General features: G+C 36.1%; 1 protein-coding gene across 1 annotated transcript in view; it reads right to left on the bottom strand.

The window, feature by feature from the left end:
* Positions 1–206: 206 nt before the first annotated feature.
* The window catches only part of ANO5 (anoctamin 5), a 67,394-nt gene continuing 48,943 nt past the window's right edge, over positions 207–18,657 (bottom strand). Inside the window, exons 14-20 of the mRNA XM_008686947.2 lie at positions 17,477–17,646; positions 16,749–16,846; positions 9,496–9,626; positions 6,902–7,107; positions 4,614–4,792; positions 3,140–3,245; positions 207–428 (exon numbers count right to left, since the gene is read on the bottom strand). Coding sequence (XP_008685169.2) covers positions 207–428; positions 3,140–3,245; positions 4,614–4,792; positions 6,902–7,107; positions 9,496–9,626; positions 16,749–16,846; positions 17,477–17,646 — 1,112 coding nt within the window. The remainder of the gene's footprint in view (positions 429–3,139; positions 3,246–4,613; positions 4,793–6,901; positions 7,108–9,495; positions 9,627–16,748; positions 16,847–17,476; positions 17,647–18,657) is intronic.

The following is an 18,657-nucleotide window of genomic DNA, read 5'->3' as shown; positions in this document are numbered from 1 at the left end:
GGGGAGAGCAGAGCCAATGAAGCAGACAAGTGGTATTCTTCCAACTTCACAAAGGTGACCTCTGTAGAAGTGTACAAAAACTTTGAATTAAAAAAGAAGGAAGAAGAGGTGGCATGAAATTGACACATGCCTTCTGGCCTCTAGCCCAAAACCCAAGGAAAATTGTGAAGCCAGACAAGCAACCAGTTTCTTGCTCATTATGTTGATTAGACTGTTGATTTAGCCAGTTGTGCCTTGTTTTCCTGAATCAAGACTTGTTTGGCAAGTTCACTAGAATTAATTCTCAAGTTCTCTTTTAATTTGTTAAGCTCAAAGTCATGGAGAATCTTGATAGTCATTAACTTTTCTCGCTTGATTCTGTCCAGAACATCTTTTGGAACATCAGGGATCATCCAGGCCAACAAAAATTTAACCAGAAATGCAACATGCTGGAGGAAACATAAGAGAAAATCAAGGACACTGTTAGAATTGTCAGATGTGCAGTAGAAAGCTCTTACAAATCAGTCCATTCATTCAATAAACTGTGCTCAACACAGAAGGTATGAGGAAAAGCAAAAAGATATGGTTCCTGTCCTGGAACTTTCCCAGAAAGACAAACATTAAATAATATATACTAAAATGTGTAATTACAGAAATTCCAGTTGATCATGGTTATTGAATATACTCTTTATCGGTGCTCACCCCTGAAAACCTAATAAAATATTTGTAAGGGAATTTTATGAAATGTTATAACTCACAAAGACAAAGAAAAAAAAGGAAGGAACAGTGATAACAGACTCAAGAGAGTAAAGAAAGCTCGCACTTAAACTTGCAGTTGGTGATATGACGGTGGTAAAACCCAACAAGTCAAAAGCCAACTTTGTTTAGATCTTCAATAAAGCTCAGGAAAGATGGTCCTAAGGCCTATGAAAGCATACATGTGGGTGGAGTTGAAAACCAAAGAAGGAGCCAACATTTGGTACAAGGAACAGCTGGAATTTTCAGGATCTCTCTCCCGTCGTCATCCAGGTACTGCTCTTCTCCAACCTCACCCTGGCAGCAACTGAGTAATTTACTTCATGCAGAAATCAAACCAGAAAGCTGTGAACTCAGGAGCACCAGAGACGGTGGATGATGGAGGAGTGGTGCCATCCTGAAAATAGGGCAACTACGTGAAATTCAGGGAATCCTAAGATCCTTAGTCTTCTTTGTCTTGCTCAGCTCTCAGAACACAGGCAGCCATAAAGAGCTCCATAGAAAGGAGTTCAGGGGACTTGTCTCTGGGGAAAGTAAATAGTCTGTGAAATTAGAACTGCAGATACCAAATTTTGTAGGTTTCAAATGAAAAGATCCCCTCACTACCTCATCGCCCTACAGTGAAACCCACCAAGTGACATTCTCCTATGTGCACACAAAGCTTATAATCAGCTTTCATTTATTCACCCTGAAGTATGAGCGGATTGCCAAGAATCAGCAAATACGTAAGACAGTCTCTAAGGCAAAAGCAAAAGATTGAAACAGACAAACAGAAACTAAGAAGAAACAGAGATAATGAAGGAGCAAAAGAACAGCAGAATAAAAAGACAAAAATATGAGTTCATCTATTTATAGGAGAAAAAACAATTACAATTTCAAAACAGGAAGTATAACACCTGAATAACAGAGCTTCCAGAAAGACAGAACAGAGAAAAGAAGGAAAAAACAAAAAAAACAAAAACAAAAACAAAACACGTACAAGCAAATTTTCTCAACTTGAAGGGTAAGTACATTTTCAGATTCACAGGGCTCAGTGAGTGTCCAGAAAAATGAGTATTATCCAATAACAAGAAACTGTCTTTTGATGTTTCATAAAAGAAGGACTAGTGAGAGAATCCTTAAAGCTTACTGATTTATAAAAAGATCATAAACAAAGACTGGGGAATTGGAATGGTATTGCATTTTATAACAACATTGAAGTTGACAGAAAAAAGAGGAATGTCTTCAAAAATGTCAGGAATACCTAAATAAAGTTGGTTGAAAATTTTTCAGAGAAAATGACTTTCAATCTCGAATTCTATACCATTTGATCATCTGTGAGGAAAGAAAAGAAATGTTCAATATTCAAGGTCTCAACGACTGATCACCCATAATTTTCCTCAGAAAATTACTGAAAAATGTACTTCATCAAAACAAGCTAGTAAACCAAGAATGGGAGAAACACAAACCACAGAAAATATAGTTTTCAATATAAGAGAAGGTGAAGAGAAGTCCCAGGATAATGGTGAGTTAGAGCCTGGCATAATTAGAAACATTAGTAAGAATAATAAATAAACAAAAAACAAAAACTCTCTGGTGCAACTGACCAGACTGAAAGGTGATCTAAACTTATGATGGAAAATATGGGAATGAAAGAGTGATAAAGTCATAAAGAACAGAGAGAGAGAGGGGAAAAATATGGGGAAGGATACACATAAGACTGCTCTCTTTTTCATCATGGAGAATTTGTGTGTGCTTGCATTAGACTTTACTATTGAACTTCATGGCAGAGTGAAAAAGTGCCTTCCCTTTATTTCTCTCTCCTTTATTGGCCCTCTCGTCTTCCGATATAGAACATCACTATGAAATTTACCCAAATCCTCCCTCTGTATTTGTTCTCTTTTAATGCATGCCCTATATCCATAATAAGATTAGATATTCTACAAAGGGGGAAACATAATATAGTGGACAGAGCAGAGATGTGGGAGTGATAGATCTGGCATTGAAACCCAGCTCTAATATTAGCTGATTATCTTTAAACCCACTGCCAATTCTGCTGAGTCTCAGATTCATTTTTCAAGAGTGAATAATAAAGTCTAACTCACAAGGTTATTATTAGTGTCTGGAACCAGTATGTAATAGCTCTTCAGTAAAATCAGTGCGTTCTCTGTCCTTTTCCTGACCTCGAGGGAAGAGGCCCTATTTCTTCTTTTCTTTATGTCACCTTGATATCTTCAACAATAGTAAGAGAATAATAGGCAACAACCCATTGTACTGAAAATATTCCTAAGTTGCTTTCCAGGACAACGAATACTTCCTTCAAAACGATTTACTGAGATAATACTAGTTTTCTGCTGAGCCAATACCCTTAGAAGTCTGAAGGGAGAAGACAGACTAAGTGGAATGCAAGTTAAGAGAGGCTTACCTCCATAACGATGATGAAGGTCATCTTGGCAGCGAGGACGTGCCAGTACTGCATATTATGAAAATATTTCTGATCATGATCAGGAGGATATCTGTAATCTCTGTACCTGAGAAACAGAAGTAAATGCAAAAAATTAGTTATAGCTTCCAAGAGAGACCTAGCATAAATTCTTATTATTTCTCTTAGACACCTTTAATTGACTGCAAAATTAAGTCATAGGAAGGTAACTGCTATTATGTTACATTTCATTTTTGCGCAGATAAAAATCATGGCCACATGTTACGTATATATAGTTTGGTGAAGCAGGAGACACAAGTGAAACTTCTCTCCTGCCCTTCAAAGTCAAATTTCTCAAAAGAGTCAGCAAAATGATTCTGTCTCCATTCGCTCTCTTCCACTCCTTAACAGACTTAGCTCAATCCACCACTCCACTGAAACGCACTGTCTCCTGTCATTAAACTGAAGAAGCATGCTAATCCTCATCTTTTTTTATCTTTTGAGAATAGGACTTGACATTGTTGACCGTTTTTACTCTTTTTAAATTCTGTTTTCTTTTGGCTTATCTGACACTGCATTGTTTTTATTTTTCTTATTATTCTTCTGGACTTTTCTTAGGGCTCAACTTTGTAAGGTCACTGTTTTCTACAAAGTTTCTAGGCATTGATGTGCTTCAAAGATTTAGTCCAAGTAGGAAGTGATGAAATCAAGAAAACGGACCCATGTCCATGCCCTTAAGCACTATACTATGACTCCTCCATATGCAAATCTACAATCTAACAATTGTTTGGGCTACCTATGTGTCTATCAACATTTTGCTGTCTCTTGCTATTTCCCAGATGAAGTAGCTCAAGGTTTAAGTGAAGTGGTCTTGATGTATTAGATGTATATTATATATATAACCTTGATATACTATACATAATCCTTATATCCTGTATCTTTATTATATACAATCTTTAACTAATTGAGTAAAAAGACCCTCACAGTACATGAGACGCTGAGTGTGGAAACAGGTTCACAAATCTAATTTCATGCTCCCTGCATGGAAGAAACCCTTTACGTGGGATGGATGGTGTATTTATCATACTATTTCTCCTATTCTCACTCTATCTGTTTTTAAGAACATACAGTTAAATTCAAGTAGGTTAAATGCAGATATAATATGATAATGCTGTATGATCTAATAGATGTTATATCTTGGGACCAAGGGGCATTTGTTGGTGAGAAATCTCTACAATAAATTTAGAAAATAAGAAACAATTCAAAATTGATATTATTTTTATCCAGAATATTCTTTTACTTTTGAACATTTTGAAATCAGATTCATACGATGAGTGAAGTCTAAAACTGATGCGCTTTACCCAGGATATTTATTGCCCTGAGTAAATCCTTCACATTTCAAGACATGGAGGAAATGGAGAACTTAAAAAATACATTTTAAAAAGCAAAATTAAAAGCTAAGAAATCAAGAGGAAACCTGCAAGTGACGAAGTCTCGTTTTCCCGAAGGTGCAGTGTGGTTTGGAAAATCAGCTATGAGGAATGTTGACAGGCTGTCATTGACATATCCTTTCATGGGCTCAGTGGCATCTGTTGAGTAGGCATAGTAGTAAACTAAACGGGGAATGATGTCCGATGTAAATGCAACAATAAAAGCCTAAAAGATAAAGCAAGAGGGAAATCTTGAGCTAACAATCTAGTTTTTAAAATACCTGATTTGCGTATCTCTCCGTTCCATATGGATGCAAATAATTAAAATGTTATTACAAATTACGTTAATATATGAGTCTTTGGCCTACAACATGAAATAGTCCTTTTCAAGTCTATGATCAGTATTCCACGGATTCCCAGCTAGAGAGCGGCCAAGTTGAAAACTGAACCTGATGTATCTAGCTGCAAAAACCATGCTCTTTCCACCATGCCTTGTTATTTCTTACATCTGTTTCACAGCACATTTCTACTGCCCTTAACCAAATTCACTTGCTTGAACCAACTCCATAAGCTAGGACAGTGTGTGTGCATGTGTCCGTACGTGCGTGTACACGCACCTGCACGGGTAGGTGGTGGTGGGGAGGCAATGGACAGAGAGAGAGAAGACCACGTGATGGTAAATTTCCCACAGTTCAGTGCAATTAATTTCAATATTTGATTCTATAGGAAGGGTATTTTCCCATCCTTCGTAAAGCTCTGGAACAGTATAAATACCATGTTTCTTTTAGGTTAGGTAAGTCCATTTAAAACCATCTGGCTCTGCCTCCCACATTTTTAGTGATAGGTTGTTTTGTTTTGTTGAAGATTTTATTTATTTATTTGAGAGAGAGAGACAGAGATAGCGAGAGAGCATGAGCAGGGGATAGAGGGAGAAGCAGGCTCCCCGCTGATCAGGGAGCCTGATGTGGGGCTGGATCACAGGACCCTGGGATCATGACCTCAGGTGAAGGCAGATGCTTAACCAACTGGCACCCCTTAGTGGTAGCTTTTTAAAAAAACTTTTAATATTACTTTGATAGCTACTGGTCCAGTCAGGTTTTCTATCACTTACTGAATAAACTTCCGCAGTTTTTATTTTCTAAAAAGGTGACAATTTCAAATAGATTTTAAAATTTTTTAGAATAAAGGAACATATAACAGTCTCATAATTTTCTCACCTGTATCTTATAACTCTTTTTTTCTTGCTGGAGATTTTCAGAGTTCTGTTTATTTTATATGTCTTTTCAATGAACCAACTCTTGATTCACTTAGGAATTATAACACTTTTATTTGTTTTCCAATTTGATTATTTCTGATAATATCTGTATTAGTTATTTCTTACTACTTTCTGTTGATTAGTTAAGTTTCTGAACTCATTCTCAGCTCATGCTTTCAAGTCTTCTTTTTTAATAATAAAAGCATTTATTGCTATGAATTTTTCTATAACTATGGTTTTAGCTAATTCCTATAGGCTTTCATTTTAATTAAGTGGTCTTTATAATTTCAATTTTGCTTCTTCTTTATACAATAAAGCTTACTTAGAAGTGTGAATGTTAGGTGGTTAGATTTTTTTTAATTATCTTTATTATCAACTTTAATTTTTATACCATTAAGTGTATGTAAATATATATGGTAAAAAATTCTGCTTTTGGGGAATTTAGTTGTATTATCATTTTTTAATAAGTACTCCATAAACATAACATGTAAATGTTGCATATTCTCTATTTGTAGTATACCACATCATGTATAATCAAGTTTTAACTGTGTTATTCATAAATCTTTTATACACATTTACATATTTTCTGTCTACTTTGTCATGTGCTATGAAACTGTGTCATGATATTTCAAGGAGAGTGGTTTTGCAATTTTCCTTATATTTCTAAGAGTTTACATGTCATAAAATTTCTCTATGTTGTTTAGTGCATAAAAGTATAGGGATGGGGGGGCACCTGGGTGGCTCAGTTGATTAAACATCTGATTCTTGATTTTGACTCAGGTCATGATCTCAGGGTTGTGAGATCGAGCCTGGAGTCAGGCTCTGTGCTGGGCGTGGAACCCGCTTTAGATTCTTTTTCCCTCTCCTTCTGCTCCTCCTCCCCGACCCCCATTCACCCACATGCTCTCTCTTTCTCTCTCTAAAAAAAATTAAAAATTATAGGGATGATTTATAGTTATGGACTGTCACCATGATGAAATCAGCATAGATAAAAATTGAGTAAAGCATCATTCATATCTTCCCATCCCCAAGAAAACAAAATAAAATACAAAGCCACCCAAGCAAAATGGGTCCACTTACATTAGTTGCAACAGAAAGGACAGCCATTCCATAAAGAATGTCTTGCCAAACACCTATGCTGTGAGCTTTGGCAGCTACGGGTCTCCTGTACTGAGTTGTAAGTTTCCAGGCATCCACTCGGATCTCTATAATATTATTCAAGAGAGCAAGAAGAGGAGCCAAAGGAAAAGAGGCCACAAATAATGTAACAAATCCAAACTGGATAACTGTAGGGAAAAAAGAAAAATTAGTGAACTCATTATTACGAAGGAGGAAAGGGGGAAACTCTGCCCGAATCCTGCAATGTCCTCATTTTGGAGGGATCTACACCAACAAAACACTCCAGGCCTCTTTCCATTTGCCCACTTCCTCCTCCCCACTGGAAGCATAGTGACTTAGTTGCTGGCTAGAATAGAACGGAGAAACTGGGCATGTACAGCTCAGTTCTGTCCTTGCTGTTTCTTTTGACATCTGCTTGCCTAAAGAAAGCATCTCTTCTTGTCAGACAAGAGATTCTCTTCATTCTTCTTAAAACATAGCCTTTTATTAGGGGCTATGTTTAGGTCTATGCTGGTCTAGTCTTTATACTGGTAGTGACACATTAGCGGGGTAAGCAAGTTTTTCTTTTCCTTTCTTTTTTTTTTTTTTAAAGATTTTATTTATTTGACAGAGAGAGAGGCAGCCAGCAAGAAAGGGAACACAAGCAGAGGGAGCGGGAGAGGAAGAAGCAGGCTCCCAGCGGAGGAGCCTGATGTGGGGCTCGATCCCAGAACGCCGGGATCACGCCCTGAGCCGAAGGCAGACGCTTAATGACTGAGTCACCTAGGCACCCCTAAGCAAGTCTTTCTATCTTGCTAAATCTATGAGATCAGGGATAATGACTGATTCATTTGTATGCGTCCAAGAGCCAGCATGTGTTGGGTATATAAACGTATTCAACTACAACAGTGTACAAACTACGCTGTTTAAGGTTTGAAGATGCTAATGGGTGAAAAGGCAGTGCAAAGGAAGATATCTGAAAATAAATCAGAAAATCAATCATCTAAAACATTACAAACATATATAAACTACATGTGGGCCAAGGAAATACACAATATTCTGGAATGAGGTGTTTGTTAGGGTCCTGATCCTCTGTACTATCTTGACATCTTTCTAAATAAATTTTATTCTCTTTCCTCATTAAGACTTAACACCTATGTAAGTTAGCTTCTCTTCCCATTTTTGTTCTATTGTTTCTAACAATGAAGTATAAGAATGCATTCAACTGCTGGTCTGGGCTTCCCACATGAGTGGAAACCATGTAATAAGAGATACAGGAATGGCTTTCCACTGAAGGGAGAAAGAACAACTCTTCTACTAGTAATCTATTTTTAGATGAATTTCAAGTGTTTCTGAATTTCAACTTTTCTCATAGGAGTTTCTCAAAAGAATTAGTCTTGCCATTTACTAAACCAAGTGAACACCACTACTGGACTAAAAGACAGAAAATTCAGAGGAAGCATCATGCAGAAACAACTTGAATTTTCTGGGCTCAAATCCCACATTTTTCCTTAAAATCTTTGTGGCCCATGGCACAAATTGACCCATCCAAATTTCAGTATCCCCTAAAACAAAAGGCAGTGATTAATGAGTACTCTGTGAAATGTTTCAAGATTAGGGATAATGTACATAAAACACCCAGAATGAACTAACTCGGCTGTGTCTCAATAAATGGTAGTTAATTTTCTTATGAAACCTTGATTTCATTTTTTAATTTCAGTGATAATCCCTAATGCATTTATGTACAAATGCATTTGATACTTACACAATTAATTAAAATTACAGCTGTATCACCCTATAAAGTGAGGACTGCCCAATTTTACAAACAGCTATATGAAACGGACTTCTCTCGATTTGTCCTACATTTACCTATTTCTATCCAGGTATCATGTGTATGTATCACAGTGGAGAATCAGTAGCAATTTCAGGTCATTTTTTCATTCCACCATGCTTTTATGGGCCTTGAGAATAAGTAAAGCAAATTGTCCTCCTTAATTCTACCAGAGAAGCAGAGAAGTAACTTGAGAGGAAACATTTAAGTAGACTTTACAAGCAGTCTCCATCATCATCCCTCCTAAAATTTCACCTCAAAATCTCTTCTCTGTTCAGTCCATAGCATTTTTTATGCATTTCTTGTGTTCAACGTGAACTTGCCCACACAACTGTTTTTAGCCCACTTCTTTACAGCCTGAAATAAAGGACTTCCACTAAATGTATGTCAGACTCTGGAAATGTCTTTCAACTTATTCTCTCTCTGGGCTGTCAGTGAGGCAAACAGGAGAGCTATGCAAGCTAATTTGAGACAGGAGTTAAAAAGTGATCCTTACTTTAGTTGGTTCAACAATCTTAACATTCAATTGATAGGAAAAATATCTCTAACATTGGTGTTTTGAAACTAAGCTTCATTCTGCATTCTATCTAGTAAGGAATATAACAATTCACCTGTCTTTTCATCCACCATTCAATGATTTATTGGACGCCTATTATGTGCAGGGCAGGAAGAAATATGAAGAGCTAAAAAAACACTTACTTTACTCAGCCTGACTCTATGTTTCAAGACAGTGGTTAAAAATTACCTGTTTCTAAGTACTCATAGAATAGCCCGAGAGATCCAAAAGTTTCAAGGTCATGATCCTGCTCCCATCGACTGTAAAGCTTTTCAGAGTTGGTCCGAGCTTTTCGACGTCTCCACCAATTTAGAACCATACTGTTGGAAGTCATAAAAGTAAATACATGATTAGAATTTAAAAGAAATGATTTAGAAAACCAGGGTGTTAGATCTAGAAATTGGTGGTAAGAGAGGTTAAGTAACTTAAGATCACAGAACAAGAGTGTAACCACAGCTAAAGTCGAAATAAGGATCTAGTCTTTTTACAACACATGCTGAGGTCAAAGTTCATTCTTTCTTTTTCTTTCTTTCTTTCTTTTTCTTTCTTTCCCTCTCTTTCATTCTCCCCCCCTTTTTTTAAAAGATTTTATTTATTTATTCGACAGAGATAGAAACAGCCAGTGAGAGAGGGAACACAAGCAGGGGGAGTGGGAGAGGAAGAAGCAGGCTCATAGCGGAGGAGCCTGATGTGGGGCTTGATCCCATAACACCGGGATCACGCCCTGAGCCGAAGGCAGAGGCTTAACCACTGTGCCACCCAGGCGCCCCTTTCTCTCTTTCTTTCTTTCTTTCTTTCTTTCTTTCTTTCTTTCTTTCTTTCTTATTTATTTATTTATTTATTTATTTATAAGAAAATAAGACAACCCTGACTCTCCCCATGGCAATATATTTACTCAGAGACAGTTCCGTTAAAGAGCATGAGGAGGACAGGGTCACCATAGGACTGCTTTTTTTTCTATTTAATTTACTAATCTTTATGTTGTCATAATACTCAGAAGGATGCTCAAGGAAATGAGAAATTGATTACAAGAGAAAATATATGGCAAAGGAAACATAGAGGTCTATCAAACACATGAAAATAAGGGCAATAATCCTAAACAAAATATTGCCTAACTAAATTCCATACTATTTGAAAAATAATGTATCATGGTAATGTTGGATTACTTTAAGAAACAGAAAGGTTTTTTTATTAGAAAAGCAATTGATGTAATAAATGACAGTAACAGATTTAAGGAGAAAAATATACAATTATGTTGACTAATGCAGAAAAATGCATTTGATACATTTCAAGCACCTATTAAAACCTATTTATGATGGAAAAGCAGGAAAAGAAGGAAATTGCTTCAATCTGATCAAAACCATCTACCAAAATGCCAGGGCAAACATCATTCTGAACAGGGAAAAGTTAGAAGCTTTCTCTTTAGAATCGAGAACAAAATAAGACTTTGCATGATCTTACTCAAGAATCTATTAGACAAAGCAAAGGAAACAACCAACAAACTATAAAAGACAGCCTACTAAATAGGAGAAGATTCTGCAAATGACATATCCAATAAAGGATTAGTATCCAAAATATATGAAGAACTGATACAACTCAACACCCCAAAAAACAAATATTCCAATTTAAAAATGTCAACATGAATAGCCATTTCTCCAAATGGACATACAGATGGCCAAAAGACACATGAAAAGATGCTCAACATTGCTCATCATCAGGGAAATGCAAATCAAAACCACAATGAGACATCACCTCACACCTGCCAGAATGGCTAAAATCAAACACAAGAAACAGTAAGTGTTGGCAAGGATGTGGAGAAAAAGGAACCCTCTTGCACCGTCGGGAATGCAAAATGGTTCAGCCACTGTGGAAGAGAGTATGGAGGTTCCTCAAAAAAGTAAAAATGGAACTATCCTATGATGCAGTAATTGCACTACTGGGAATTTTCTCAAAGAATAAAAAAACACTAATTCAAAGGGATACATGCATCCCCATGTTTATTGCAGCATTATTTATTATAGCCAAATTATGGAAGCAACCAAAGTGTCCACTGATAGATAAATGAATGTATGAAGATGTGGTAGGGGCACCTGCGTGGCTCAGCTGGTTGAGTGTCTGACTCCTGATTTAGGCTCAGATCATGGTCTCAGGGTTCTGGGATTGAGCCCCACATCGGCTCCACACTCAGCAGGGAGTCTGCTTGAGATTCTCTCCCTCTCTCTCTCTGCCCCTTACTTGTTCTCTCTCTAAAATAAATAAATACATCTTTTTTAAAAAATGATGTGATATGTGTGCATACACACACACACACACACACACACACTCTCTCTCTCTCTCTCTCTCTCTCTCCATGGAATATTATTTAGCCCTAAAAAAGAATGAAATCTTGCCATTTACAACAATGTGGATGGATCTAGAGAGTATAATGCTAAGCAAAACAAGTCAGGGAAAAACAAGTACCATAGGCTTTCACTCATATGGGGAATTAAAAAAAAAAAAGGGAAAAAAAGAGAGAGAGAGACAAATAAGAAAACCAGACTCTTAACTGCAGAAAACAAACAAATGGTTACCAGAGAGGAGGTGGGTGAAGGAATGGGTGAAATAGGTGAAGGGGATTACTAGTACACTTATCTTGATGAGCACTGGGTAACGTATAGGATTGTGGAATGCCTATATTGTACACCTGAAATGAATATAACACTGTGTGTTAACTACATAAATTAAAACTAAAAAAAAGAAAGTCATCTTACTTCAATAAAGCAGCACTATGCCGAGCAAATGTTATGAATTCATGGTCAATTTAATAAATAATTTTCTGCAAAAAAAAAAAAAAGAATCTACAGGAGATCTTAGCAAGATGAAAAAGAAAAATGCAAAAGAATTGAAAATGAAGAGAAGAAATCTCTGACTTAGATTATTAACAGTACTGTGAATGAACTGACTGCTTAGAAAACCCAAATGAAGTTAGATAAGAATTATTAGAAAAAATAATGGAGTTTATCTACATATTTTATTCCTATATACCCACAAAACACAGGAAGAAAACATAATTTTTAAAAAGATACCATTTACAATAGCAACTAAAATTGAAAGTACCTTTAGATGGATTTGACAAAGTCCTATAAGACCTATACGCAGAAGTTTAAATCTTTATTTAAAGTCATTAAAGTCCAAAATAAACATTCATGAAATAAAAAGACTTGCTATTATGAAAATGCCTGTTGTTTTATTGAAACAACTGAAATGTAATTTCAATAAAAAAAACAAAATATTTTTCCATGTGGGGTCTGACAAGATGTTTCTAAAATCCGTACAGAAAGACAAAAGACAAAAGATAGCCAATATATTTCTATAGATGAAGAATAAGTTGGTAAGACTTGACCCACCAGAGATCAAGACTTACTATAAAGCTGTATTAATTAAGAGAGTGTAGTATTAGTACAAGGATAGACAAATCCTAGAACAGAATGGAGACCTAGTAATAGCCTTGCACTTGCTATATGGCATAAGCTGGTATTGTAGATCATGGAGAGTGGAGAAGAGGAACTTCTTAATAAATGGCAAACACAACAATTACATATATGTGTGTATGTGGGAAAGAAATTAAATTTGAACTTCATATCAAACACAAAAATCTTTTCCACGTATATTCAAACTTTAAAAGATAAAGAATAATATTAAAAGGTTAAAAATTAGAAGTATATGAGAATATCATTTTGATCTTGGGGTAGGGAAGGATTTATTAATTAAGACTTGAAAAAGGCTAACCCATAAAAGAAAAGATTGGTAAATTCTACCGAATTAAAAGTTTATTCTTTTATCCATCTCCACCAGAAGTTCCCTAGAGAATGATTCAGCCCACAAGGGTATATTTGCAATGCCAGAGACATTGGTGGTTGTCACAACTGGGGAGAGGGTGGGCTGCCAGCATCTAGTCTGTAGAGAGTCCAAGGATATGCTAAACTTCTCGCAACGCAGAGCACAGCCCCTACAGCAAAGAATTATCTGGCCCAAAATGTCAATAGTGCTGGGGTTGAGAAAAATAAGACAAAATTTACGTTGGGATATAATGTACCCAACACACATGACCAAAACCCAACAAAAATACAGTCACCAGAGGTTATAAAGTATTCAAATCAATTAGAAAAGGACAAATTGGTAGAAAAATGGTTAAACAACATCAACAAGGGTTTCATTAAAGAGGAAACACGTTGGCTAAAAATGCTCATTCATGTTATTAATCAGGGGCATGCAAAATAAGACCAAAGTGAGATATCATTTGTACCTTCCAAATTTGTAAAATTTAAAAGATGACATGAAGTACTATAGCAAATGTACATTAAAATGAACACTTACATGCTACTTATATCCAAACTGAAAGACAAAGAGTGAGGGCACAGAACACCTGAGATTTTTCAGACAATATCAAAAAGATGGGCATACATGGAAATGGAATCACAAAGAAAAGGGGATCACCCAGGTTGAGCAAGAAAAACCTCCCAGGAACCCCAAGAGCACGTCCATTTACTAACTGCTGAGTCCTCACACGGTAACCATTATCTTGAATTTTATAATAAGTACTTCCATGGTTTCCTAAATATGGTTTGATTATCTATGATCCATTTTCAGTTAATTTTTAAATGAGGTGTAAGGTTTACAGCAAGTTTTGCTATTTTGCAAATGGAGGTCCGATTGTTCCAGCAGGAGTTGTTGAAAAGACTGTTCTTTCTTCACTGAGCTGCTTTTGCATCTTTGTCAAAAATAAAATGGCCACATTTATGTAGACTTATTTCTGCAATCCTTCCTCTGTTCCATTAATACAAATATGTATCACTTCACCAATCCCAACATCTTGATTAATACAGTTTTATAGTAAGCCTTAAAATCGAGTAGTATAATTTTTCCAACTTTATTTTTTATCAGAATTGTTTTGCCTATTTTAGTTCTTCATCTTCTAAATAAATTCTAGAATCTGCTTGTCTACATGTACAGAGAGAAATTCTGCTGATGTTTTGACTGGAATAACAAATCTATATATCAACTTGGGGGATAACTGGCATCTTTACTAATTTGAGTCTTCCAATCCGTGAACACAACATTTCTTTCCATTCATACAGATTAAACAATTTTTTCCATCAGAATCTGTACTTTTCAGCATACAAATCCCATATATTTTTTAGATTCATATCAAAGTACCTCTTTTTTTTTTTTTTTTTTTTTTTTTTTTTTTTTTTTGGTGCTAACTACCTCTGTACTGATCAATGCTTCTTCCATCCTAAACTTTCATTTTGTATTCTTTTCTTGCTCAACTACACTTTTCAGCGACGGTCCATGAATGTAAACTCTTTTTATGTCTAAAAGTTGTCTTTATTTCACCCGCACTTTATACATTAGTTAAACTGGTTCTAGAAATCTAAGGTGCACATTAATTTTACTCAGAATCTTGAAAACACTCCACTGTCTTCTGTATCTAATGCGAGGAGTAAGAAATCTGCGGATAGTGTAGATGATATTCTTTTCTCTCCTGAAAGATTTTTAAATTGTTTAGCTCTCATGTTCCGGAGTTATGCCATAATGTATCCGGGTGTGAATTTAATTTTATTTATCTTACTTCGTAATCCGAATTCTTTTTTTTTTTTTTAAAGATTTTATTTATTTAACAGAGAGAGAGACAGCCAGCGAGAGAGGGAACACAAGCAGGGGGAGTGGGAGAGGAAGAAGCAGGCTCCCAGCGGAGGAGCCTGATGTGGGGCTCGATCCCAGAACGCTGGGATCACGCCCTGAGCCGAAGGCAGATGCTTAATGACTGAGCCACCCAGGCACCCCCATAATCTGAATTCTTTTTCATTTCTGAAACTCATGTTTTTCTTCATTTCTGGAAAATTTCCAGCAATTACCTATTCAGAGAATTGGTGAGAAGGAATTGGTGAAAGAATTTTTTCCTCCACCATTTACTCAATTTACTCAATTTACTCAATTCTTTTTTTCTGGAACCACTGGTAAGTTAATACGGAAGCCTTTAATATAATATAGCTTCCTGTCACTTCAATTTTTTAAAATCTCATTGTAGCTCTGTTGTATTGTACAATGCGGGAATTTCCAGTACTGTTTTCCAATTCATTAATTCATTCTTCAATTGTGCCCAATCTGCAATTGATATCATCTACTGTACTCTTTATTTAAAGTACCATGTTTCATTTATGTAGAATTGGTTCTGTTCATATTTATTTGTTCTTGTTTCATTTATACCTGTTTTTATTTAAATTATTTCTTGACCCTTTTAAATGACAGTATCACTTCCTTTCATGTTTTTAGGATTTGCCAGAATCTTCTAGTTAGAGTAAGTTCACTTTCTAAAAACTGATTCTTCTAGCAGCCTTTGTAGCATGAAATCTCATCATAAGTTTTGGAATTTTGCTTTGTAGGCTTAATTTTACTTGTTTCTTTTTTCTTTTACTTCCTGTGTGTCTGTCTCCTTTCCTCTCTCTGCATATTTATTCTCCCTCTTGTGTTTGGTTCAGGAGTTATCCCCATTCTGCCCTCCAGGCTCTCAATCTAGAGTTGGGACCTAAGATAACAGTTTAGAGTTATTTCTCTACAGTAACCGGGATGTGATTTATCAAATACTGTTTGCAAAGATATGTCTTGTTCTTCCTTTGCCAGCACATGAAATAGAACCCCAGGAGAACTACTGAACTGTGGGGAGAGGGGGGGAAGCAGAGAAGGAGGATGTTTCCAACCTTCTTTCATGAAGAGGTGAGAATAATCCCAATCCCTAACTTCAAGTACAGTTACACTGGCTGAGCCCTGGTCTTAAGTGGAGCCCTTTAGTCTACTTGATACTGTAGGTGCCAAACCTCGATGCTATCATTTCCTAACTAGGAGCCCTGCAAGATGACAGCCTTATGATTCTTTCTCTTTATATTCATGGAAATTTTCAACTTGTATTTGAGATCAACTGTCACTCTGTTTTTCTCTTTTCATAATATATTCATTATTGCTATGCTTTTGGAATAGGAAGCAATCCCTTCACATACCAAAACTTCATTCATGACCAATTTTTATGCCTAAGTGTGTCCATGTCATGTGGATATTTTTACAGAGTTCAACTTTCAGTAATCTTGAGAAGTAATATGCAACATATAGAATAATGTACAGAGGATAAAACATTTAGGTTTTATCCATAAAAATGGAGATATCCCAATGGAATCTCCATAGGAGAGGGAGATAATACCTTTTTCTCAACTTCACTCAAGCAATAAAAATCTATATCTAAAAGCCTATATTACCTTAATACATTCCTGACTGTTGATTAAAAGTGAATTTTTGTTGTTGACTTAACAATTTGCTAACAATGATACCATGATAATCAAAGAATTCTTCTTCCAGAGGAAATCTCTCATGGTTACTTGAATCAAGAAAAACTTGTAAGTTGTACATACGGATAAATGGCTTCTTTGACATTTCCAAAGATCTGTTTTCCAGTCATTATGATGGTCAACTGGGTTGTCAATTCTATTAAACAGCCTCCAGGATCACACTAGTCAGAAACAAGAAAAAAAAGAAAAGTGAATGATGAAAGATGGATTTTTGCCAACAAAAGAAATCTTAGACCCAAAGATTAGAATCTGAAGATTTTGATGGGAATGGGTATTAAAGATATATAAAGATATTTAGCTCAACAGTTTCAAGCAGGATCACTAACCAGTTATAAGATAGCTGCACTAATTCAGATTGCTGGATCTCATTCTTAGAAAATCCTGAATAGGGCTAGGAGTTGTTGTTTTCTCCATGTGATTTGGATGCAAGGCAGGTATGGAAACCACTGATGTGGTCTAGCTCTAGGACCCACAGTGGAGCCCTTCCTGCTGTACTTCTGGAACGCTCTCTCTCCTCCTTTGTGAAGCCTCCAGGAATATAGAACACACTCATCCCATTTCATAGCTCATATTTTATTCCTAAATAATAGGCACAAAATAACTGCTTGCCCTAAAGGAACTGGAAAGTCTACCAAATGAAAGGATTGTAAGACCAATACTCTCTGTGGAGAGAGTCGGTGTCTTAGACTTCTCTTAAGTCTTGATAAGATCTGAGTTAGTACTGGGTACACAAAAAGTATTTAGTTAATACTGAGTTCCTGAAGCCACAAACCTCTCAAGAGAATCCTTACCTCTTCACTTCTCCACACATTAAACAAATATGTGTATTTTCCAGGATAGCCCACGAACTTCCCTTTAAAGAAAGCCACGTAGAAGCAGGACGAGTAAAAATTCACAAACTGAAACAGGAACATTTTCAAGGTAAGACTGCTCTCATATTCCTGGTAAGTTCGAGGAATTTCTGTTAAGTAATAAAACACCAAGGTTAAATTTTGCATCTTTCTGTTTCTCCCTGAATTTTGTATTGCCTGGGAGAAGTCACATTATTAGTCATATTATTCTGAGAGCCTGTTGAAATATGGCCCAGTGTTTGTCCTAAAAGACCAATATTGAGGAACTATAGATTTGTTCTTGCCTTTCTATTAGAGACTTTGTATTAATCTAATCACTGGAGAAGCCTAGGAAGCAGTCATCGCTATATTTAGATGGATAAGCTACTTGCGTGGAGTCACACAGTCAGAATATGGAATTCAAACCAGTATCAGACTGGAGAGGCTTATGCTCACCCGGTTACACTGTATGATATCCTGTAAACATATTAGATCTCTCTCTCGTCTGTTGTCAATCAGGTTTAAACAAGGACAGAAGATGATTTCCAAACTAAATTGTGTTTTCCTCTCATGAATTAAATGATTATATCAATTTTGAAAAGAATGTCATGCAAATGGTGGCAGTAATGATATACTTTCTCTCCCCTTTATTTAAAATGCATGATCATGATCTAAAATTTAGTGAATTCCAAAGGTAAAGAATATTAGATTCCTTTTACATCACAGAGAAGCATCAGGAGGTGTAAGAGAGTCAGGGAATCTGTTTTTCTGAACTGATGATCTCCCAACAGCAGGAGCTGATCCAGCCAAATTGCTGAGAGCTTCAATGATACTGAAATGGTAACACATATTATTCTAAAGACACAGACAGTTCCTCCATTTTAGTGACATTTAGCTGCATTCTTACAAAATCTCTAATGTGTATACAAGTGATTTTTCTCACTAAAATCTGTGATTTTTTAGATGCTTTGTTTTTAAGTGCTATCTGCTAGATATTTATTAACAGAGAAAAGCAACAAAATTGGGCAAGAAGTACAAATGTGAAGACAGCATTTAATGAAAGTTGCTTCCTAGCGCATGCTCTCTTTGGTTACTGTTGGACGCAATGATGGTGTAGTGACTTAGAGGAGGGACCTGAGCAC

The sequence above is a fragment of the Ursus maritimus genome, unplaced genomic scaffold, assembly GCF_017311325.1.
Source record: "Ursus maritimus isolate PB19 unplaced genomic scaffold, ASM1731132v1 scaffold_23, whole genome shotgun sequence".
NCBI classification, from domain to species: Eukaryota; Metazoa; Chordata; class Mammalia; order Carnivora; family Ursidae; genus Ursus; species Ursus maritimus.
Note: the sequence above shows the minus strand (reverse complement) of the source record. Positions and strands in the feature narration are given on the sequence as shown.